This window comes from Artibeus jamaicensis, unplaced genomic scaffold (genome assembly GCF_021234435.1).
Source record: "Artibeus jamaicensis isolate MK-2021 breed Jamaican fruit bat unplaced genomic scaffold, CSHL_Jam_final contig_685, whole genome shotgun sequence".
Lineage (NCBI taxonomy): Eukaryota > Metazoa > Chordata > Mammalia > Chiroptera > Phyllostomidae > Artibeus > Artibeus jamaicensis.
In genome coordinates, this window is record NW_026521924.1 from 25,246,082 (window position 1) to 25,269,638 (window position 23,557).

General features: G+C 45.3%; 1 protein-coding gene across 1 annotated transcript; it reads left to right on the forward strand.

The window, feature by feature from the left end:
* The first annotated feature begins 1,519 nt into the window (after positions 1–1,519).
* YWHAB (tyrosine 3-monooxygenase/tryptophan 5-monooxygenase activation protein beta) lies at positions 1,520–21,311 on the forward strand. The gene is made up of 6 exons (XM_037164465.2): positions 1,520–1,712; positions 14,750–15,052; positions 16,970–17,093; positions 17,929–18,092; positions 18,993–19,088; positions 19,384–21,311. Exons 2-6 carry the CDS (start codon positions 14,753–14,755, stop codon positions 19,438–19,440), a joined length of 741 nt encoding a protein of 246 aa, XP_037020360.1. The 5' UTR covers positions 1,520–1,712; positions 14,750–14,752; the 3' UTR covers positions 19,441–21,311.
* The last annotated feature ends 2,246 nt before the right edge of the window (positions 21,312–23,557 follow it).

Here is a 23,557-nt window from a genome sequence, read left to right on the forward strand (position 1 = left end):
TCTTTCAATCTTGCTCAAGTTAAAAGGTGGTATGGCACAGGGGTGACTGGCCACAAATGTCTTCATGACAGATAACATGGATGAGGAGGGTAGGCTCAGTCAGGAGGGGTCCCTGGCACTTTGAAAAGTTCATGCCCAATCTAGAGTGGGCAGCTACTCCGTGGCATCAGCCAACTGTTGCCACACAGAAATGTGGACACAGTGTCACCAGAGAAGGCAGAGATGCAGATTTCTGTGTGAATAGAATTTCACACAGAAATCTCTTAAGTCTTTAAAAAAACTGTTGGCAACGAACACAGATGGTTTAGAAATCCTGGAGCTAGCATGTTGGGAGAAGAAATCATCCAACTGAACTGAGGTTTATGATGGGGGGAGAAATGGCAGGGAAAGGCTACAGGTTAAGGACAGCTTCTGGAGAACCTTGGCACACTCAAGGTGTGCGTCCATTGTCTTCTAGCTCTGAGTAATCACCAAAGGATTTAAGCAAGAAAGGGGCTTGATAAGAATGGCTGAGGGTAAGGCGATCAGTTAGAAGTCTATCATCTAGTGAGTCAGGGTAAAGGAGAGATGACAAAGTCCTATTCACTTTGTTCTTTCTCCTACAGGGGACAGACAGGTGCGAGACAGCAGGCTCTCTTCCGTTTGTGTTCATGCCGTGTCTCCAAAGGGAAGCACAACGCCTGCTGGATACCTACTTGCAGAAAGATTGGATGAAAGGGAGTGGAGGCAAGAGGCTTTTTGAAGAACTGTGTTTAAGGGTCAACTGCCTTCACCTGAAACCTGTATAATTTTATTAACCAATGTCACCCTAATAAACTCAATTTAAAAAAAGAAGAGTCAACTGCGTTGGGAGGAACATAATGTTGACAATGGACAGAGCAGTCATGGGAGTGGGGGACCTGTTTCCTTTCCTTAAGTTTCCCCTGAGATCTTAGACACACTTCTTAAAAAGATCTTCATGGGTTCGATTCCTCAGCACCTCTTCAGACCATAAAAGGAGTACTGAAGCGAGGATTAAACGAAAATTCGGGGATAAGCAATTTCTGTCCTTCCTTAGGTCCAGTATTCCCAAAGGACGGAGCAAAAGGGGACAGACTTCAACCTCCGATCCCTAGGCGATTACGTTTTGGGTGGGGTGGGAACCGGTGACCTCGGAATTTCTCGTCCCGGCCCTGTGAGTTTTAGCTTAAGAAGAGAGGGCCTCAGGCCCGCCCAACATCAAAGCTCGTCCAGTCCTCCTTGTTCGTTCCCACACATCCCAGTTCTGGACCCTCCTCCGCGCCCTCCACTACCCCCTCTCCTCCACCTCCTCTTTCCGCTCTCCCGCCCCCATTTCCGTCCCCCTTCTACACGCTCCAGGACCAGGCCTCCACCCTCCGCCCTCCGCAGCGTGCCGGCCGCTGCTCTGCTTCCTTCTCCCTCCGTCGCGCCCCTCTAGGGCGGCCCAGGCAACCCCGTGCCCCGCTCGTCCAATGAGGAGACGGCGCAGGGGTGGGGGCGGGCCTGGGCCCTGAGCGGAAGTGGTGACCGGAGCGGAAGTGGAGCTGCCGCCACCGCCGCCGCCGATTCCGGAGCCGGGGTAGCTGCCGCGCCGCCACTGCAGCCGCTGTTGCCGCCGCTGCTGCTGCCTGAGGAGTAGGCCTAGGAAGGAAGCGGTCACCGCGCACGGAGCACCGTCCGCGAGCGTCTTTGTCTCCTGCAGACCTCCCACGGTGAGTGCGGCGCGGGGTCCGCCCGGGGCCCCGTGGGGCCAATCCCGGAACTCCCCCGGAGATGGTGGTGAAGGCGGCGACCAGGGCGACCCCCAGGTGGGCGCGAGGGTGGCGGCGCGCGCCCTCGTCGGCCCCGCGCGGGAGCCAGCCGCGCGGGCCCAGCCTCGCCACGGCCCCTCCCTGTTTCCGGGGCCGGCCCCACCGCTCCTGGGGAGGCCCGAGCTGCCCTCGCCGCTTGCGTCTCTGCCCGGCGGGCTGGGTGCGGCTCCGTACCCGGACAGAAGGGATGTCGAGGCGCGCACCCCGGGCCCAGCTTCACTGCCCAGTTTCGATCCCCGTGCGACCCCTCCCTGTGCCTTGGGCGTCGAGATCCGACCATTTCAGCCCTGTCACTCCTGCTGCTTGCTTTCCGGTTTCCAAAAATTAGAATTGAACCAGATGCGGGCGAGTTCTCGAGCCCCAGTGCCCCTGGCTCGCCTCCACTAGGATGGGTAAGGGGTTTAACCTTGGGAGAGAGCCGAGAGAAAACCCCCTCCCACTTTGCAGTAAAGCTATTTCATCATCGTTCGCTGGTTTTGGAGCCTGGCAGGACTCAAGATTCCCTGGGAAGCTCAGGCTTGGGGTTTGAATCAAGAAATTGCATTTATTGGAACCGGTTACTGAGTCAGGCTGGGTCCTCAGGAAAAAAAAGAGAGAGAGAGGCTGAGCACTGAATATTTCCGCACGATATTTATTGTCATTACCACCAGAGTCTTTTGTCCTCGCCCAAAATTTCCCCATACTGTATGTAACCGTGTTTCTAGAACTGAAATTTGCCTGATGGCCTCCCAGGTGGTAGGCAGGGGTGGGAGTGATTTGGGCCCGTTCTCATCATAAGATGAGTGCATCCTTGTCTATTGCAAATGGAGACTCGCATGTAATGGGGGTTTCAAAGGTGGCAGTATCGGTAAAATAATTTGCCAAGCTTTCTGTAGAAATTTATGTCATGGGTCCTTGCCTTCACTGCTTTTCTCTTTGGTAAGGCTAGGGTAGCATCAGGCTCTGATGTTACTCGCCCTGTGTGGGAGACGGAATTTGGCAAGATGTTAGGAACATATAAAATCAGGTGGCCCCGGGAACCCAAACAGAAAGATTAAACTTTTGTAAGAATATAAAAATTACATTTTTCACTTTCTCAATTGTTCATATGAAACCACACACAGGCAGTTTATAGAACAGGACACGTGGCTGCTCAGCTTTTTACATTTCCCTGTTAGAAATTTAAATGTATAAATAGTCCTTGGTTCTTAGTGATTCTTGTTGAACACTTCCAGTGCACGCCATTCCTTATTTAGGAGTATGTGTCTCAGTTGCCCGAGTCCTCGTTTTTCGTGAATCTGTGTCTTTAAGCAGCACATGGGATGATAAGGATATAAAACCTGTCAGTTTTTTAGATCCCAGTTAGAATTGTACATGTGGTCTTCAAAACAGAAGGCTAATAATTTCAGTAGCAACTGCTGAGTTATTTTCCTAGCCCCTCCTTTCAGTGAGATGAAAAACCATTCACCCATCTTACAGATGGAGTCTTTATGAGAAGTGAGGTGATTAGGCCCAGACCACACACCTGGGTTTCAGATTGAATGTCTTCATTCATCAGTAGTAAATATTTATGGACTGTCAGCCCCTGGGGTATGGCTCCTACCCTGTAATCATCTGTGCATTTCCCATCGTGCAGTGCTAATGTTGTGCTGAAGCCATTTTAGAATTGGAGCTCTGTAGATCCGGGAGGCAGCCTCCATAAAACCAGGCTGAGCCCATTCCCATGATGCCAGTTCCCAAGGCAGAGTCTCCAGATTTCCGGGCCACTGCTGAAAGTGTTTTGCCCATTTGGCTATGGATACAGAAGCAGAAAGAGCACTGGACTTGGAGTCAGATCAGTTTGATTCAGGTCTTGCCTGCAGCATTTTCTAACTGATTTTTCAGCGTGCTGAATTCTCTGGTCTTGGTTTCTGTGTCTCCAGAATTGTGAGGCCTTTTCCAAACTGTAGATTGTTAAATATAAGCTTTTGGTTTTGTATTCTAACGAGAGTTCACTGTTAACAGCATTCTGATGAGGCCCAACCTTTTTATACATGCTGCTTTCAAAAGTTGACACAGTATCATAGAACCTTATTTTATGTCTAATGTCGCCAGTTGCCAGTCTTTCGAGCACATTTTCTTGTCTCTATAATGCAAATGGTTACAGCCTTAAAGTGTTACTGTGACAAACTTCAGAATAAGGATCTGGGGTATAGCAGGTATTTAATCAGTTATTTTTCATGTAAATGAACACACATACATTGATTAGACATACGCGGATATGTTTGTATAGCATAGGCACGTAGAGAGTTCATTCATTATTTACTGATGAGGTACCGTCAAACAATGTATAATAATAGCTACCACTTATACTGATTATTTTGTTTTAAGCGCTTTACACATATTCACTAACCTTTATAACAACCAATAATGGGTAAGTACTGTTAGTCTCATTTTACAGATGAGGAAAGTGATGAACAGAGAGCTTAAAATAATTTCCTAGGGATATAAACACACACGCAAAGGTAGGTGTTGTAGCCTGGAATCAAACCCAGGCAGTCTGGCTGTAATGACGATTCTACTTGTAGTAGAGCAATACATATATCTTTCATGTGAACACTGTTTCTCCTTAATTTTTTTGTATAGGTGTTTCACTAAAGTAATTGTGTTTAAACAGGAATTATAGCTATTTTTGAAAATAGGTACAATGTAATTTATTGGGGGGAGGCTTGAGGGTGCTCGTGAAAGACTTTTCCTAGTATTTGCTTCATATGAGAGGGATGTCATCGGTTACTTGGAGTGCACTGATTTATCCAGTCCGGGGTTCTTCCTCTAATTGAATTCCATCAAAGCCACCTTCATGAGCTTTTTTTACATCGTACTAACCTTTTTTGTAGAGTTTTAGATTTTCTGTGTTTTGTTAGGGAGGCGATGAGGAGTGTATCTACATAAGTAGAGAGAAAATTCTAATCTGAATTCTAACATCTGCTATGCCGCCTATTCTTTCAGTGGCATCAGACTAAGCAGTTTTCCTTTAAATGAGGAAGGATACCCTAGAGAATGAACTAAAGTGTACTTATAAAGGAGCTTGAAGTTTCTGGTTTCTTACATTTTTATAGGTGACAATTCATTAGCTGGGGGCAAGACATTAATTGTATAATAGAAACTTTAAGATTTGGAACCATCTTGGTCTCAATACAAATGTGGTCCTATAGTCATCATGATGGAGAAACTAACAAAGTTGGATTCCGTGGGAATTTTTCTAAGAGAACTGCTTAGGAAGGAAATACAGACTGATGTACTTTCTGTTTTGTAATGTGTATGCTAAAATGCAGTCATCTTACTGCTTCTGCTGCTAAAAGAGCTAATGTGAGCATCATTATGTGTTTGTAATACTTATAATGGGCTGAAATTGATCGATGGACTCAAGAAAACAAGCCATTCCCAGCAGACTTTGAGTGAGATGACTTTTAAAAGAATCTGGCCATTCCTCTATTATGTAAGTTTCATTGTTTTCCCTAAGAGACCCAACAATAAAAGTTATTTTTGAATGGCCTTGACAAGGGCAGAGATGGAGGCTACAATAAAGGAGATGTGAGTGCTCAGCGCTGGCCATTGTTGGTGGTGCGCACACCTTGCCCTAAAGCTTGTTTAACAGTCTGGTGAGTTTCTGGCATATGCTGTTTTCAACTGCTTGATTTGATTTGGGGTTTTAAAGCTAGGTAAATTAAGGCCAGTTCTCACACCTCATTGTAATAACTTTTTAAGAATTTTTGAAGAATTGGCTATTCTGTCTTTTCCTTAAGTAGGTGGTGACAGTCATAATTGATCTTTAGAAATAGTGCCGTATAGAGGAAAGAGCAGGTGTCGGGTTTGCCTCTGGGACCCTGGGTGGGTAGCTCTTGGCATCTATAAATGGGACAGTGACACCTACCTCATAAGAGTCTCGGGATTAAATGAGCTGATACAAACCCTTAGTGCTTTGCACATTCCCACAGACCATAATTAATGAAATTTTTGTTTGTTTGTTTTTACTAAACCATTTAGCTGGTATGGCTTTTTTATAGCTAAGTGATTGGACTTTTGAATAGAGGGGATGAACAGAAAGTATTCCAAGGTCTTGTTGAAGCTCAGTTTCAGTCTGTAAATATAACAGTTGGTAGCTAAGAACCATTAAAAAAGTATATTGTCATCTCCTGATCGGAGCTGAAGTGGTTCTATTACAAATAAAAGGCAAGGAACAGACTCACAGACACAGATACCAGTATGGTGGCTACCAGAGAGGAAGGGGTCTGAATACATCGAGACTGAAGGAGGCTGGAGTTTGGGCGGTGAGCAACAATATAATATACGATGGCATAATATTGTATACCTGAAAATTATGTATAATGTTATTAACCAAGGTTACCTCATTTCATTTTTTAAAAGAATAAAAGTAATCCAACGGAGAGTTAGAAATACAGTCTGTATTTTATAGATGAGGTCTGCCTGCCTCTGTCCACATAGCAAATAGAACCTATTCATTTCTTTAAAAATAAAAAAAATGCTTCAATAGATGAAAGTTTTATATTCAGCGTGACAGGCATTGTGCTGTGTGTTGGGTACCCACAGATAAAAACCTGGGTTCCTACCTGAAGCTCAGTCCAGTGTGAGAGCCAACAACATTTACAGTAAAGTGTGATAACTGCTATTTTAGAACTAGGCATGGGTAAGTTGACATGTGCCTTTCTTTCATAAAAGTATTTGAAGAAAGCCACCTGAGTTGCAGAGAGGGGAGGTGTGTAGTAAGGGTCCCTTCGCCAGCTGACCATCTGTGAGATTTTTGTGTGGAGTATACTGTGGCTGACGTTTGAGTGCTTACAAGTGTGCAGAGACCCTGCTACATGGTTTGCATTGGGAACAGGTATACCCCTTAGGAGAACCCAGTTGAGTGGGTTTGCCTTTGTGATGCATGAGGACACAGACTCTCCCAGGTCCAGTGACCTGTGGATGTGGGGTGTGGCTCTGGTGGGTCAGACTAGGTCACTCCCGTTTTATTGGTGGGCCCAGAGCTTTTGAACCCTGTTTGTAAGGTTGACCGATTGAGCTGTCTTTATGGATCAGAATTAGCATATTGTCTTCTTAGATTGATCACTTAAAGCCAGGAGATTGATTTATTGTCCCAGTTGCTGTTGGTTCACATTGTGTGACCTTGGGCATATTGCTGACCCCCTCCATTGTTTCAGGTTCTATTTTGGCTAATTGGACATAATTACCAATGATATTCAGCAACTGATATGAGAGGGAAGGGATTTTCAAATAGAAATGCAGTTTCCCTCCACAATTCTATGTTCTTTGGACATTGCGCTAATGATTTTGTACTTGAGACATGCTGTGTTTCATTTTCTAACAAAGGGCCTGCAAATGTTTGAATGGAATTAAATTTATTACAGGACTGTGGATTTTGTGTGTAGAACAGCACTCAGACATTTTTAGAGTGGGTGTTTTGCAGTGAGTAGTTTTCTGGGGAACACCCACTAACCACCTGGTCCCACTGACTTCCTCAGTCCCTCCCATGGTCGCTTGGCGTCGGTTTTTCCTTCAGCAGAATGACTCCAGAGCTGTGACTGTTTTTGTGGTGTTCTGGGTGTCCTGTCTGCAGTGGCAGGTCTGTGAATCCTACTCAGAATTTATTGTCAATTCCTCTCTTGAGGCTCAATCTTGGAACTTACTGGAACATTCCTGGAGGTTTTCCTCTCTCCAGATTGGTAACTGTTCTCACCTCTGTATCTGTCTTGGCCTTTGATTTCTATGTCATCTAGAAAAACAGAATGTACTTTATTTAGACATGTATGTTTTTGGTCCCTGTGCAGAGTTGCCTTTTTCTCTCCTGTGGGGAACCCCACTCCCACCCACAAAACCAGGTGGGACCCAGTCACCTTTGAACCAGGCTGTCCCCTCTCATTCTAGCTGGTCCTTCTCTAGGAAGCAGCCGTGTAACCCTTAAGCATGTAGTGGCTTCTTGAGCTCCTACCGTGGAACTGCTCTCTCAGTGACTGGTCAAAACAGTTCTTGGAATCACTGGTCGTTTCTTCATTGTACTTGACGGGTTTTTTTGAAGTAGTTCAAGAATGTTTGCCTGTTGAGCCTTTCCTCCGACCAGCACCATCTGGGCATTTTGTGTACATTATCTTGCTTGTTAGCTATTAATGTCTCCTTTTACCATTTGAGGAAACTGAGATTTAGGAAGGTTATTTTTTTAAAATCATCTAGTTTCTGTGAGAAGCTCAGATTTGTTGTATGTAGGGCTTTCCTAACAACAGATCCCACTCACGTATGTTTCATGTTGGGGCTTCGGTAATCCTGACACATGAAAGTCTGTAGAGAATCCGCATTTTAAACTTCTAGCAAATTATTAAACTCAATTAAATTGAGGATATTCTTTGCCTTGGAAACAAAGCATAGGTGAAAGGTAAGACTCCCAAAAGCCACGACTGTCATTTTTAGCTCTTGTTTTTTGTGGTGCTACTTTTTTTTGTAAGAAAATATGAATTAACTATGGATAACCCTTTGTTTATTTATTTATTTACTTCTTATCCTTGAATTCTTGCTTCTGGCCACTGGGAAATAACCTCTCAGTGTTCTGACCTTGGCTAGAAAAATATTCCTTGGGCAGAGAATGGAGCTAGAGAAGCTAGGTTAGTTTGTAGGTGTGCTCTTGTTTCAGCACTTACTGTCCGACTTGGGGTTTCATTTACTTGAAGGAAATCCTGTGATTTCATGGGTAGTTGTAGAATTATTCTTCCTAATGTTTGTTAGGGGATATTTTACAAAGATGAAATATGGCAGTACAGCTTTACCCTCTTCTTTATATCTTTTAAACAGATTTTTATGACATTAAATCCCTTCTTTTGATGGTCATGTAAGCTTGTAACATTTCTCTCTTCTTTAACCACTCCCCTGTTAGAAATTTAGACTGTCCTTTGAAGTGCCCGACTCTAGTGCCTTGATCGGCCCTTGGCCGGCGTCATCCTGTGGCCCTGCTGGTGAACTCCTGCTGAAGCCCTCGGGCCTCTCCTGGTCTGTGCGGCGCGAGGAAGTCTCTTGGCCGCTGCAGGCTTAGACCTCTTTCAGCCTTGCATATGTTTTCTGTTCTGCTGTCTTGCCTCTGCTGTTAGTGGCAGGCCTGATGACAAGCTGCGGTCTTTTAAAGGCATTTTAGGAGGCAAATAAAGGTTACCCTGCCAATGTTGGTCTTGGTCTGGATCCTTCCTTCACAAGCCTCAGAAGAAAAGTAAGTCTTGATAACAAACCATCACCGCCTGACATCTAGGAAATTCAGTTAGGAATTGTTGAATAAAACTGTTACAGTTACCATTTGTGTCCGTTTTGAGAACACTGAAGGGTGGAGTCTTATCTAGGATGTTAACGTTATAACAAATTCACTTCCTATACAGTATTAATCTAGACTTGCTCTTCCTTCCCATGGGTTGTATATTTTTTTAAAAAAATCAGGCTCACCTTTTGTGGCTGAAAGAGTGAGGTAAGAGGGACCCTGGCTGGTGTAGCTCAGTGGATTGAGCGCGGGCCTGCGAACCAAACGACCGTGGTTTGATTCCCAGTCAGGGCACATGCCTGGGTTGCAGGCCAGTTCCCAGCAGAGGACACACGAGAGGCAACCATACATTGATGTTTCTCTCCCTCTCTCCTTCCTTTCCCCTCTAAAGATAAGTAAATGAATGAATGAATGAATGTTAAAAAATGTCTTAAAAAAGAAAGTAATGTAAAGGTGCTACGAGAGGAGTGGTGTGCACTGTGGGTTTTTTAAAAATTGGTTTGGATTTACTGTTCTTTGATTCTCTGCCCTCGTCTTAACAGCACCACACCCTCTGAGGTAGAAGACGATGCCTCCCATTCACAGGTGGGAGAGCTCCTGTGACTGTGTGGTGGCAGGCCCCGCCCACACGCACTGCCCTGTGTGCTGGCGGGCCCCGCCCACACGCTCCGTCCGCTGCCTTCTGCCGTGCCCATGCAGGCAGCCTGTGTTCTTTCTGCTCTCCTGGTAATGATTTGTTGAAAAACTTCACAGGTACTTATTTAGGCATTTGTTTTGTGAGTAGCCTGCTTTCGGCATTAAATGAGGAACAAATGGGAAGCTTTTCTTTGAGGATGTGCACACATGAAACTTACACAGCGTACTGCTCATCGTCTGTACCACAGAACACAGAATGTAGGTATAGAGAAGCCCTAGACTGTGTATTTGGACCCATCCTCGGGGTAGGCCAGTGGGGGTGGGGTAGTCGGGGAAGGCTTTCTGGCCTGAGATGGATGGATGGGGTTTGCATAGGCAGGAAGTGAGCAGCATTCTAGAGGAAAGGAACTGTAGTACTTCCCCTCTGAAACCACAGGTAGTGCCTAACCCTGTATGTGCTGTTTTTTCTGTGCATAACATACCTGTAATGAAGTTTAATTTGTAAATTAGACACAGTAAGAAATTAGCAACAGTAACTACTAATAAAATAGAACAATTACAACAATGTACTGTAATAAAAGTTCAGTGAATGTGGTGAGCCTCATCCCCCACCCCTTCTCTTTCTCATAACCGAGATGGCAACTGAGGAGCGGTTGCACTGTGGATACTCTGGACAAAGGGAGGATTTACGTCCTGGGTGGGCTAGAACCAGACAAGACAAGATTTCATCACAGTACTCATAAAACTTAAGAACTGCTCATTTCTGGAATTCCGAGAATGCATTTGACTGCAGGTAACGAGCTGGAAATGGAAATCACGGGTAAGACTCCTGTGCAGAAGCGATCTTGGACCTGTCTGGGCCTGCCCAAAGCGCAGTGGCATCCACCTGGGAGAACGGCACGCGTTGGAGAGTAGTGGACGAGGAAGTCTGGCAGGTCTGGGGGAGCTGTGTCCTGAAGGCCTTTGACGGCCAGGTAGTGTAGATTCTATGGAGTCGCCAAAAGAGTCATTGGAAGTTACTGAGTAAGGGCGGAGGCATGATGAGCCACATGTAGTTTAAATTTTCCTGGTAGTGACATTTAACAAGTAAAGAGCAACAAGTAAAATTAACTTTAATACTTTAAAAAATTTTTAATTCCATATTCCAAATATTATGATTTAAACATGTGGCACTAGCCACTCATGGCTGGTGGCTGTCATGTTAGACTGCTCAGGCTTGGCAACTTATGAAAAGGCTTCATGGAGGGGACGATATGTGAGCCGTGGCCGGAAAGAATTTTGTGTGCCGGATAGATGGGAAAGGACATTCCAGGTAGAGGAGCGGCTTGGTGAGCTATACACACGTTGTGTGAAAGAAACCCATATTGTGTGGAGGGCATGCTTCGGGGAAAAGGCCAGGGCAGAGAGTTTGGAAAGTGTTTTCTGATGGGAGGAAATCTGACTCTACTATTGGCAGTAGGGGCTTTAAGGAATTTTGGTCAGGAAGTGACTTGATAGGAACAGTTAAGAATGGGTCTGGTAGCAAAGACGTGAAGGGGCCCTACAGGTAATGATTGTTTGAAAGTAGTGGGGCTAGGGAAAGAAAGGTCCTGCATGGGGGGTTTATTGTAGATGTAGAAATAGGAACAATTTAATTTCTCTGTTGTCCGCCGCCTTTCTCCAAACTGCTGGGTGTTGTGTAACCCATTTCCTGTTGAAATTGGTCTAGCTGCCTCAGAATCCATGTTATATAAGTCAGAAGTTACGTTACATAAGCAGCAGGCATCCGGACATGTAGTCATGGCTTTTGCTTGTTGTAAGTTGTTTTTGTGTAATTCAGAATTTTTAAACAGATGCATTCTTTGTTTAAGCATATATATTCAGTCTTACCGTATCGTGATAGGTTCTTAATCTCCAACAGCTTTTGCAGCTATCCCAAAGAAGCTTGAAATAGTTGGCCCCAAACCAGAAAGATCAACATTTCATTTTGAGAAATAGGGCGTGTGCTTTGGGAGGTCCCAGGGAGTAGTCAGGATTGCTCAGAGAGGTATGATTTAACTTTTCATGTTTGAGAAGAGGGAGAGGAGGTGTGCATCTTAAGGGGTGAGGGGGAGCGTGGAACCTAGTAGGGCCAAAGAGTTCCCAGGTCTCCTTTAGCAGAGTTGACCCTTTGTGTGTCTCTCTTATTCGTGGATAACACTGCATGGGATGGCTTGGCTCTGCCTTGGCTTTCGGCCTGTACTTCATCTATTGGAACGTTTTCTAGGAAGCATTGCACAGGTGCTGTTTTATGAGCTTTGGGAGTGGCCCACTGAGTGGCTGCTGACTCTGAATTAGTTTGTAGACTGGGAAGTTTCTAAATTCATTTAAAGGTGTCGTCTTTCTGCTGCTCTCTTTTAGGAACAATGGAGTAGGGCTATTTAGTGATGGAGATGGTGTCCCATCCTCAAATACTTTATGGTCAAGAAAGTTAGACATAGTAGATCATTTTAAGATGATGAATTAAATATATTTTTGATGTGCTCGTATTAGAGAAGATGAAGTTGTTTTGTGGGAACAAACAGTCCCACCATCTCAGTGGTTGAATCCAACAAAAGTTTCTTTCTTTTCACATTGCATGTCCAGTACGGGTGTGCAGGAGTCCCTTCACCTCACAGACACAAGTCACAAAAAACTCCAGTTTTGTGACAGCACCATCCAGAACACATGGCCTTCTAGGTGGCTGCTGTAAGAAGAGAGCCTGGCGGACCACACGTAGGCTTTTCGCCATTTCAGACAGGAAGTAGTATCATTTCTGGTTGTGTTTCATTGGACAGAACTGATCATGTGACCCCTCTGAAGTGCAGAGGTTACTGGGAAATGTAGGAGGGTAAATGGAATATTTCATTAGGATTATTCTCTCTCCTACAGTCTTGCTGTAGTGATGTGGGTGAACTTGTCAAGCGGATCAAGGTGAGACTTTGCCACTGAGTGTGAGCTTAGAGGCAGCGAGCCGCACCTAGGACCTGCTCTGAGTGCAATGTAGGTGACAGGCAGGGGAAGGAGACGCCGTAGTTCTGAACCAGGGAACCAGCTCTTCTGCACTGTCTAGATTTGGGGCGTGTCTTGTCATCATGCTCCGTCTCGTACAGTGTTTCTTCCTGTGGTAGGGCCCTGTCTGTAGAATTTCTCCCTTGAAAATACTTGACTTCTGAGAGACAAAACCATTTTGTGAGTAGGGGCTGTATTTCCTTTGCTATTTTAAAATTACTAACCATTTTCAATCTTCAAATGTGATATGTGTATATGGTAATAAAAGAATTTGATTTAAAAATACTTATACTGGTGGATACTGCTACTATTTAAAGTGGGTGGTTTTGTACTTTAGTATATTAGTGCATTTTACATTGACACAGGTGGATATATTGAAATTTAACCCAACAGCACATAAAACTAATTCATATCGGTTAATAAATAATTTTTTAGCTGTACGTTATCCAAAACTTCCTGTATTCTCTATAAATAATGATGATTATAGTGGGGAATTGACTAAGTTGAGGCGAATAATTTAAGAGGTATTCACTGATTGGTGTATAAAGGGTTTGATAAAATGATAAACTGAAACAACTAAGAGTTTTGTCTATTTCAGAAAAACTTTTATTTATTTATTTTATTTATCTTTAGAGGGGAAGGGAAGGAGAGAGGGAAATATCAATGTGTGGTTGCCTCTTGTGCGTCCCCTGCTGGGAACTGGCCTGCAACCCAGGCATGTGCCCTGACTGGGAATTGAACTGCGATCCTTTGGTTCGCAGTCCCGCACTCAATCCACTGAGCTACACCAGCCAGGGCTCAAAAAAACTTTTAAATGAACTAAATTATTGTTTGAAGTTCTGTTGCTGCGCATATTGTTGAACGCACTTGTGTGTTTTGCGACATGTGCCGTGTACACAGTCAGTGTCTGATGCCGTGTGCAGCTGACGCTGTGGGCTTTTCAGAGCATCTTCCCGTGGGTGTGGCCGTCTGCTCCTGTGGCAGCGCGTGGAGGGCTGGTGGCCTTCTTGCTTGCCTCCGGGAACACTGGAGTGGAGAGGTGATGTGATGTGGCCCCAGTTTTGCCACTCGGGGAGCAGCAGGTCTGGTGCTGGGTGGGCCAGACCCGCCTGCACGTAGTTTACACCGCAGTGTGTGCCTGTGGCCAGTGGAGCAAACTGCAGAAGCTGTGATAGAAATGGCACGTGTTTTTAGGTACCTACTGTTTGATGGGCGTGGCCAAATAAAACATTTAAAGTTAGATCTTTTGCTTTAAGATTGAAAATTAAAGCAACCATCTCACTTAAGATGTTTTTTTCTGCCCTGGCTGGTATAGCTCAGTGGATTGAGTACCGGCCTGCAAGCCGAGGGGTCACCGGTTCAATTCTTGGTCAGGGCACATGCCTGAGATGTGGGTTGAGTCACCAGTTGGGGGTGCACGAGAGGCAGCCACACACTGATTTTTTTCTCTCCCTCTATTGCTTCTCCCTTCCCTCTCTAAAATTAAATAAATAAAATCTTCTTAAAACAATTTTTTTTCCTATGCTATAGGCGCAAACCCAGATTTGGTCAGAACCAGACAAGTCTTGAAAAAAGTAAAGGACTTTTATTTAGCATATGTTTCTAAAGAAATAATTGTGGCACGGTCTTGATGTGTCGAGGGGGCAGTTCAGGAAAGCAGAAGAAAACAAAAGCTCTTCAGACAGAGACTTGAATTTGAGTTCTGGCTTTCTCATCTCCAAGCAGTGTTACCTTCTCCGAACCCTCATTTCTTCACCTCAGAGAGGGGGCGTTGTCGTGAACATATCTGCCCTGTAGGACTGGGGGAAAGTTAACTGCCCAAAGGAATGGAAAGACTGCAGTGTACCGAAGTCTGTACGCACTTCCGGTCAGTGTTGGCAAGGGTATCTGGAGCAGGTGGTTCACTTGTAGGAGTGTTTCTTTCCAGGTGGGTGAGAAGAAGGTGCACACGTGAATTTCCTGAAGCCTGACATTTGTTTTCTCTCTCCCTCTCTCTGTTTCTCTTCTGCTCTTGTTCTAGGGAATGACCATGGATAAGAGTGAGCTGGTACAGAAAGCCAAACTCGCCGAGCAGGCTGAGCGCTACGATGACATGGCCGCAGCCATGAAGGCAGTCACGGAGCAGGGGCATGAACTCTCCAACGAAGAGAGAAACCTGCTGTCCGTCGCCTATAAGAATGTGGTGGGTGCCCGCCGGTCTTCCTGGCGCGTCATCTCCAGCATTGAACAGAAGACAGAGAGGAACGAGAAGAAGCAGCAGATGGGCAAAGAGTACCGTGAGAAGATAGAGGCTGAGCTGCAGGACATCTGCAACGATGTTCTGGTAAGGCCAGGGCTTCTGTTTTAAAGTGCTTTCTGAGTTGTATCGATTCAGTGTACAAGCGCAGACCCTCAGAACAACTCATGAGGCAGACGTGTCCGAATATACTGGAAAGCTGCAGACCATTGGCAACTAACTTTCAAGCATATGATGTGATTTTGCTCACCTCTGATTTGATCAGAGGTTGCTTATCACTTTGGGGGATTTTTCGTCTCCCTTCAAAAAGACCCGAGAAAAACAGGAACATTGCATCAGCATCCCTCCATCTTTTCTTTACTGATTCAGTCCAGATAGGCAGGATTAGAGATAGATGCAGCTACAGATAAGCTACTCCGTATATGAGGAGCAAAAAGCTAAGTTGCCTTTCAGCCTTCCCCCATTCATGCCTGCCCAGTGTAAAGTCCCGTTTTTGTCTGAAAGCTACCACATTGGTCAGGTCAGGCCTGTGTCGCAAAGCCAAATCACAGTGCTTTGGGGGTTCTCCTGTCCCATGTGTTATAGAAGCCTTAGGCAGATGGTTGATTCCTAACTGCTGTTGCTGTGACCACCATCTGGGGGTGGGGGGGTGCGAATCCTAGAGCACGTGGTAATCATACTGTCTTTCCCTCCCATCCTGAGCCCACTGGGAACTCTCTTTCTTCCAGGTGAAATCAGGTAAAAAATGAATGGTGAGGGCTGCTCTGAAGGGAGAAGGAACTCACACTTGTGGATCTACCCCCTCCCCTGTTGGCTGCCTCTCCGAATTACTGCCCATGACACCTCTCTTTTGAAAACCTGTAGAAAGTTTGTCAGCTGTCAAGCAGCTCTCACCCCTAACCCATAGGGAGTTACACCTTGCCTGTCTGCAAAGGATATTAAAATGACTCCTGCCCCTTGCACCTTCTCCCCTGGATTGATCCAGTCCCCTTATAACTAAGTCTGTGTTGAGCTGCTCTTTTTTTCCCACTCACAGCGTAAGACCGTCGTGACTAAATGTGTTGCCTGTCGGTACTGCGGGGGTTGTTAATGGTGCACTGCTTCCTGAATGTTAGGTGCATCTGATACTCAGATGAAGGATGGCATGTATTCCAAGGGCAAGGAAGTGCTATAATTCCTGAAATGTAGACCAGCTTATAAGAGCATCTGAAAGAATGTGAAGAAAGCATGGTACTTACTGCCTCTTAACCAGTTTTTCAGGATGCCACATTCTAAAACAACTCTTCGAAAATATTGCTCTGTTTACGAAGCTTGGACTCCTTCAGAACTGCTTTTGTTGTAAGCATAAATGTTTAAAGGAATTTATTACCAATACTAGTAGTGGCTACTTTTTAAGTGCTGACTCTGTGCCGGGCAGCCTGTGAAGCACTGTTCTGTGCATGAGCTCTTCTCGTAGCTTCCCTGGAAGGTGGCTCTTTGCTTCCCGGTAGAGAGTGGAGGAAACAGGCTCAGGGCAGTTCGGTCATTTGTCCAGGGTCATGCAGGTAGTTCTTGTCCCCTAGAGAACCATTGTTAACATTGAAAAGTATCCCTCCAGACTTTTTCTGTACATATTTCTGTGTGTGTATACACACATATATATTTTAATACTAAGATAGGATTCACGCGGTACTTATAATCTTTTTTCACTCGGACTTTTGAGAACCTTTTCATATTATCACTAGTTCTGCATCGGCATTTTTAAGGCCTACGTAGTGTTCCATTGCACGGCTCTACTTTAATCAGTCTACCCCTACGGATGCTCACAGTGGTTTCTAACAGAAGGACACAGACGTCTGCTGTTAGGGCCTGGGCTCAAAACCGTTTAAAAGCTTTGGATGGAAAATTTTTCTTTAATCTTCAAAAAAATATTTAGAAGTAGCAGTGTGTATCTCAAATCTCATAGTTTTAATATCTGGTGAATAATATTTCCAGATTCTTAACAACCTGTGCATCATTTTTTAGGAGCTGTTGGACAAATACCTTATTCCTAATGCCACACAACCAGAAAGTAAGGTGTTCTACTTGAAAATGAAAGGAGATTATTTTAGATACCTTTCTGAGGTGGCGTCTGGGGACAATAAGCAAAGTAAGTAACTTTTTTAAGAGAAATTTGACCAGTAGTGCAGCTAGTCTTCCTTCGTAGTAATTTTAACAGTTTTTTTCCTTGTTCATTCTCTGTAGACACTGACACTACAATACTCAGAATTCAAAAGACCACAGCTTCAGGTCGACCCGTGATAGACAGGGTCATGGGGGTTGACAGTTGAAAACATATCCGAAGGAAAGATGTGGAGGGCATTAAACGTCTGGCGCAGTAGTGCTTTTAAAGAGCATTTTATCTTGGGTTTACTTGGTAGCTCTTTTTAGAGGTGAAACTTGAAATCAAGTTTGATAACATGAAACTATCATACAGCGATACATTTCTGTTATCACATGTACTACTGTGATGGTGGTAATTATAGATGTGTTTTATTACGTGTCTACTGTGTGCCAAGTATTGTTGAGTTTCATTTATTTCTTATACCCCTGGGAGTTTAGGTGGGAGTCAGTTCATTTTTCTGATAAACCCAAGACTATGCGGATTCTCGCTTCAAGCCATGTACCTAGTGAATAAGAATTGGCGGTTCAAGTTTGGGTCCAAAGTCCTTGACCTTTCCACTGTAGAGCATTTTGTTCTTTGTGTTCTGCCTTGTTAAAGGTTATTTCTGGATTTCTTAACTGCTTTAGTGGGCTTCATCTTAGTTGTCCTTGTTTTCCTTCAAAGCATTTAATATAGTACATCAAATGGTGGAGACACTGATCCCTCATTTGATAGGGCATTTCATCCATCCCGGTTTGGTAAAATAATTTGATAGTGGTCCAGTATATGATGCAGCCTATGAAAGAACCCAAGAGTTTAATATTTTTTATCTTTCTTTTAGCCACTGTGTCAAACTCTCAGCAGGCTTACCAGGAAGCATTTGAAATTAGTAAGAAAGAAATGCAGCCTACACATCCGATTAGACTTGGCCTGGCACTGAATTTCTCGGTCTTCTACTACGAGATTCTGAACTCTCCTGAAAAGGCTTGCAGCCTGGCAAAAACGGTGAGAACGACCCTCTGTGTTTACCCATAATAGTAAAACAGTACTGTGCTTTTTAGTAACTTACTACCTGAACATAACTCATTATCCTGGATTTATTTGAAGACTTTGGTGGGGCGGGGGGTAGGAGTTAATGGAGTAAATTCAAACCTACTTTTTGATTTCTTAACATCTGCTGTTTTTGTTTTACTTTTGTTGTTTGATTACTACTTTAAGGGCGTGGTTGTGGAAAAATCAGGGTGAAGGTAGTTTCTTGCCAAGCTCTGGACTGCTGGGCTCTGGTCTATGTGTTACGTACCCCTGGTACTGAGGTTTGAAGTTACAGCCGTGGAAGTGAAAGAAATAGGGCCGTGGTGTTTCGTGTGTGTGCCTGGCTACCTCCCAATCTCTTGGTTACCCAGCTGCCTTTTCTACGTGTTTTTGTAGTCATTAACCATGCACACTGTTACTTAAATTTTTTTAATTTAGAAAAGGGATATGCAATGAATTCTCTAAGTTTCATTACTGAATCAAATCAGATTTAGTAGTGTGAATTTCTGTTCTCCCTTTTCCAGACCTTTTGAGGTTTTTATTTTTGTTTTTTAAGGATTGCTAGAAATGTCTTTGGTAAATAAGAAATTACATGAATTTGCCTAGAATGAATGCTCCTTTTAACAGTCATACTTGCCGACTTGCTGGGTACAGTAAAGTCCTTATCTAGGAAATTTGGTCCTTATTGGTTCGTGCTTCATAAACATGTATTATGTGTTTGCTGAGACAACTGTCAGTCAAAGTAGCAATGGCCTGGGCTCCCCAGAGTACTGGACAGGAAGAGAAATTGTATTTACTTGTTAGCAGGAAGAAATTGGGCTAAACTTGCTCCAGAGAACCTGTGGCTTCTTTGCTAACGTCTCTTTGTTGTAGGCATTTGATGAAGCAATTGCTGAATTGGACACACTGAATGAGGAGTCATACAAAGACAGCACGCTGATCATGCAGTTGCTTAGGGACAATCTCACTGTGAGTACTGCTGGCTTCAGTGACTGCTTTGGACGGTTGACGGTCTCTATTCACCCACCTCATGATTCACTATTGCCTAAGACTCAAGAGGGGTTTGGTATCTTCTGAGTATAGTTAACATTGTTAAACTGGTTAAATTCACATGTTTAAATGAGTGCCAGTTTTGACCTTTATGTGGCCATCACTGGTGGCAATTTTAAACCGCCCGGGGAGACCGGGGTCTGGGGACCCGCAAGCGGCCCTGAGTGAGTTTTAGTAGACATGCTCTGACCACAGCTCTGTTTTTCTCTTGCAGCTGTGGACGTCGGAAAACCAGGGAGATGAAGGAGATGCTGGGGAGGGAGAGAACTAATGTCTTTCGTGCTTCGTGATCTGTTCAGTGTCACTCTGTACCCTCCACATATATCCCTTTGTGCGATAAAAAAAGAAAAAGGAAAAAAAAGAATCGTACATCGACTTTTCGATTTTTCACAACCTCAGCCTAGCAAAAATGGTCCATGGGATAATTAGCTGGCGTTTGTATCTCAAACTCAGATTGGTCACATAAATGCCACGGCATTCTGAAGTTTCAATTTTTAACATTGACAGGATTACTGTGTGTTTAATTTGTTTTGAAACTGAACACTGTGATTATGGGGTTTTGTAACTAAGCAGAACTCTTACTGGTAGAAAAAAACTAGACCCAAATTCTCTGTAACTTAAGGGAAGTTTCATCTGGTACCAGAACAGTCACTGAAACACAGCCCCATTATAAAGTCGTGCAGAAAGTTACAGAGCTTGTGTCGTGATGCTGGGACTCAGAGTGAGACACCTGTCACTTACATTTGAGTTTGATGGCAGTTCACAGCAACTCTGCCTGCTGTTCAGGGCTCCTAAGACACTTGACCGGTTTGGGCTGCTGCCACTCAAAAGCTTATGGCCACAGATGTCCAGTGTCTTCCTCTGAGGAAGCTCAAAGCTCAGAATTGAAATTGATCGTGGCAGATAACTGGGTTGGAACACCATGAGAAGGTCCAGTGCTCAGAGTAACACACGTGGCTGAAACCCCTGTCCCATAACAGTGCCACTGATGTGTGGCCTGTGCTCCAGTTGTGGAATCTGTTTTCCCTGTAACCATGAGCTAAAGAATGAATGCCGTGTATCTGATGAATGGTCTTGTCTGTCTCCTGGGTGATATCTTTAAGAATACGTTCTGCAGAGATTGCCTTTCTGATGAGTAGTGCTAGGTCTTTGGGTTCTTCGTAGCTCCGGCTTCTAAATTTTCAAATCTAAACATTCTTTCCCACTTCCTGCCTGTTGACTTTCTTTTTCTCTTCCCTCTTTAAATTTCTGTCCTGCTTCTTTACCTGTTTTTCTTTTTGAAGTCTACTTTTGTTTACGGTTTAATTCTGTATGGGCAGGGATAGGGGGCCTGGAGGGGGTAAGACATGAAATTGGAGAGTGCTTCGGTGAGTGGGCCTTGTTTCAGAGTCTCGAAGAGCTTCCAGCACCATAGCTCTGTCTTCCTGTTCTCGGCACAGCTGCTGCTCGTAAGTCACACCAAGATCTGAATCAAAAAAAAAAAAGGATTTTTAAGTGTCCGTGACTTCTTCCTGTATTACAGCCAGCCCTGATAATGCTTGTTAGTGCCTGTCACCAGATCTCCCAACTCATCCAGCCAGGTTCACAGACATGTTTAAACAAGACCCTGTAATGCGGGGAAGTTGCATGAACACTTGCAGTGGGGAGAATCCAGAGTACCCGGCCTACCAGTCTCACAGTATCCCCCCCCTTCTGTCTGTAACATTCCACACAGCTGTAGTATCCATCTGTTTGTCCATCTGCTGAAATGAGAAAAGAAACATTCATGCACTGATGAAAACAAACCAAAAAAGAAAAAAAAAAATCCCTCCTTTCTAGCCGAATAAAAATGTGCAGTTAAATACCTGGCGCTTGAAAATGCAGTAGTGAATGTGGAACGAGCCTGTCTGTATATCTGGTAGCTCTTTCTTGCTTCGTTTTTTCTTACCAGTATTCTGCCTCACGTTTGCTTCTGTGATGGTTATATTGCCTAGCAAGCACACCTGTGGTTGTGAAAATAGTATAGAGCAAAAAAGAAAAATCCCTGGTTATTGATGTACTAGATTTGTGTATGTCTTTTAAACAGTTCTAGTTTCCACCTTACACGGAACAATTGGGAAACGTGTAAAAATTCAAAAGTGAAATAAAAAGTTTTATCAGTTAGTTGCCTGTGAATTGATGTGTGGAACTGTCTATCACTACCAGAATTAGCTAACTTTCTGGTCACCCTTATTTTGGGCTCCTTATAAAGTAGGCAACAGCTATGTCAAGGTGTTGACATACACCTTTGCAACCAGAGGTCAAGGTGTTGGGGGAAAGAAATTACCGTTCATTAACACAGGACCTGTCCACCTTCCCAAAACTGCCCCAGTGTTAGGTCTTCAGGGACTTCGAAGATTGGTGTAGCCAGTGGGTTTTGCATTATGTTCAAGTCTCCACTCTTAATATTTTTTTTAAAATATTCTGTTCTTATTTCTGACTTTTAGGGAGGGGAGGAGAGAAACATTAGTTCGTTGTTCCATGTATTTGTTCGAGTCTTGTGTGTGCCCGGATGGATTGAAGCTGCAGCCGTGGCTTTATCTGGCAACGTTCTGACCCACTGAGCTACCCAGTTAGCTCTGCTATTAAACCCTGAGATGTACCAAGACCATGAGAGGTGCTTGCTTAAGGCCTGGTCGTCTCCAAAGGAATACCAGCCTCTCTGTCATCTTCCCCAACTCTGGTTATGGTAGCTGGCAGCACTGGGTTTCCTCATGGGATTTGCCCCTTTCTAAAAATGTCTACAAGGAGAGAAGAAATAGGATAGAGGGATATTTTTTTAGTCCAAGATTAGAATTCGTGCGTTCTTGGCACTGTAGGCTGGGCAGCCAGACCACCTCCTGTCCTGTCGAAGCCACACCCAGTGAGGGTCAGTGGGAACCTACCCTCTGTGTTGCAGCAGGGAAATCAGGGGAGTACTGGCCCGCAATGGGGTGGAATTCTTCGGAAATGAACCCACGCTACAGGTCGAAGCTGCACAGTCAGATTGACGGGGATCTTCCCGCGCAGCTTGGGACCACCACCCTCATGTTCCATTAGGTCCCCAACTTTCCATAGAGGCCTTGGTGAACCTGCCTGGTGGCATGCACCTGCATGGAATGGAATCTGTGAGAAAGGTGGGCAGGGAATATCCTAGGCATACGAGCCAGCGTCAGGGAAGGCTTTAGTGGTTGGACTCCCACAGGAAGGGAAGGACCCAGAAAGGCAATGACGTTGAGAATTAGAACCCTGGTCTCAGCCCCTCCTAGAAGGCTCAGCTTCACCGCATCTGCGCAGCCGCACCCCAGGTCGAGGGAGAAGGGCTCTCCCCGCCTCTGGAGGCGGAGCCAGAGATGCGACCCACCTGAGGCTTCTAGAACGTTAAGGGGGTTCCAAGTGGGGAGCTAAGAAGGGAGGGGCCCGGAGGAATACCGATTGGCGCACGGGGCGCTGGGGATGGTAAAGGGAGGGGTGGCCAGCTCGGGGGGCGAGAGTCGCACTCCCTGTGCTCCAGCCGGCGCCGAGCCGAGGCTCCTGCCCGAGTGACGTACGCGCGTCGAGCGCCGGACCGCGCCGCCGGCCCTGAACGCCAGCCCCGCGGGTCTCCGGCTCGCCTCCCTCTACGTGGGCGACCTGCATCCAGTCGTGATCGAGGCCATGCTCTAGAAGAAGTTCTCGCCCGCGGGTCCCATCCTGTCCGTCCGCGTGTGTCGCGAGGTAACCACCCGCCGCTTGCTGGGCTATGCCAACGTCAACTTCCAGCAGCCGGCCGACGGCGAGCCCCGGGGGAGGGGGACACCGACAGACAGACGGCATCTCGGCCATCCGCTCTTTCATCTCTTCTGCAGCCAGGTAAATTGAGACCAGAGAGGCCCCTGAAGCAGGAACTAGCAGTTAGTGTGCGCCTACTGTTTGTTTTACTGGTGTTCCATTTTGCAGAAGGGAAGTATTAAGGCTGCTCAAAAACAGGCAAGGATTTGGGGACCAGGCCGACCTGGGACTTGAAAGCCAGCAGCTGTGTGACTTTGAGCAAATTATTTAACCGTTCTGAGCTTCTGTTGCCTGTCTGAAGAAGGGGATGGGACCTGCCTGATAGAGTGGCTGGGAAGAGGAGAAAATTCAAAGCACCTGGTGAGGAAAACGTGGAAGGCGACACAGGTGATGAGTAGGGAAGCCAGGGGAGCTGGGCTTGGGGCTCCACCTCTGCCAGCAGCGTAGCAGGAGGCCTGCACCAAGTGCCTCCCCCTTGGCAAGCCCTGAAAAGCCACCTCCACCTCCACTGTAGGCTTGGCAACCTGTTTCTCAGAGCTGATAGAATTGCCCAGAGCTTTCCAGATGGGTATGTCTACACTTCTGTTGAGAGTGTAAAGATTAAGAGCACCGGTTTTGCT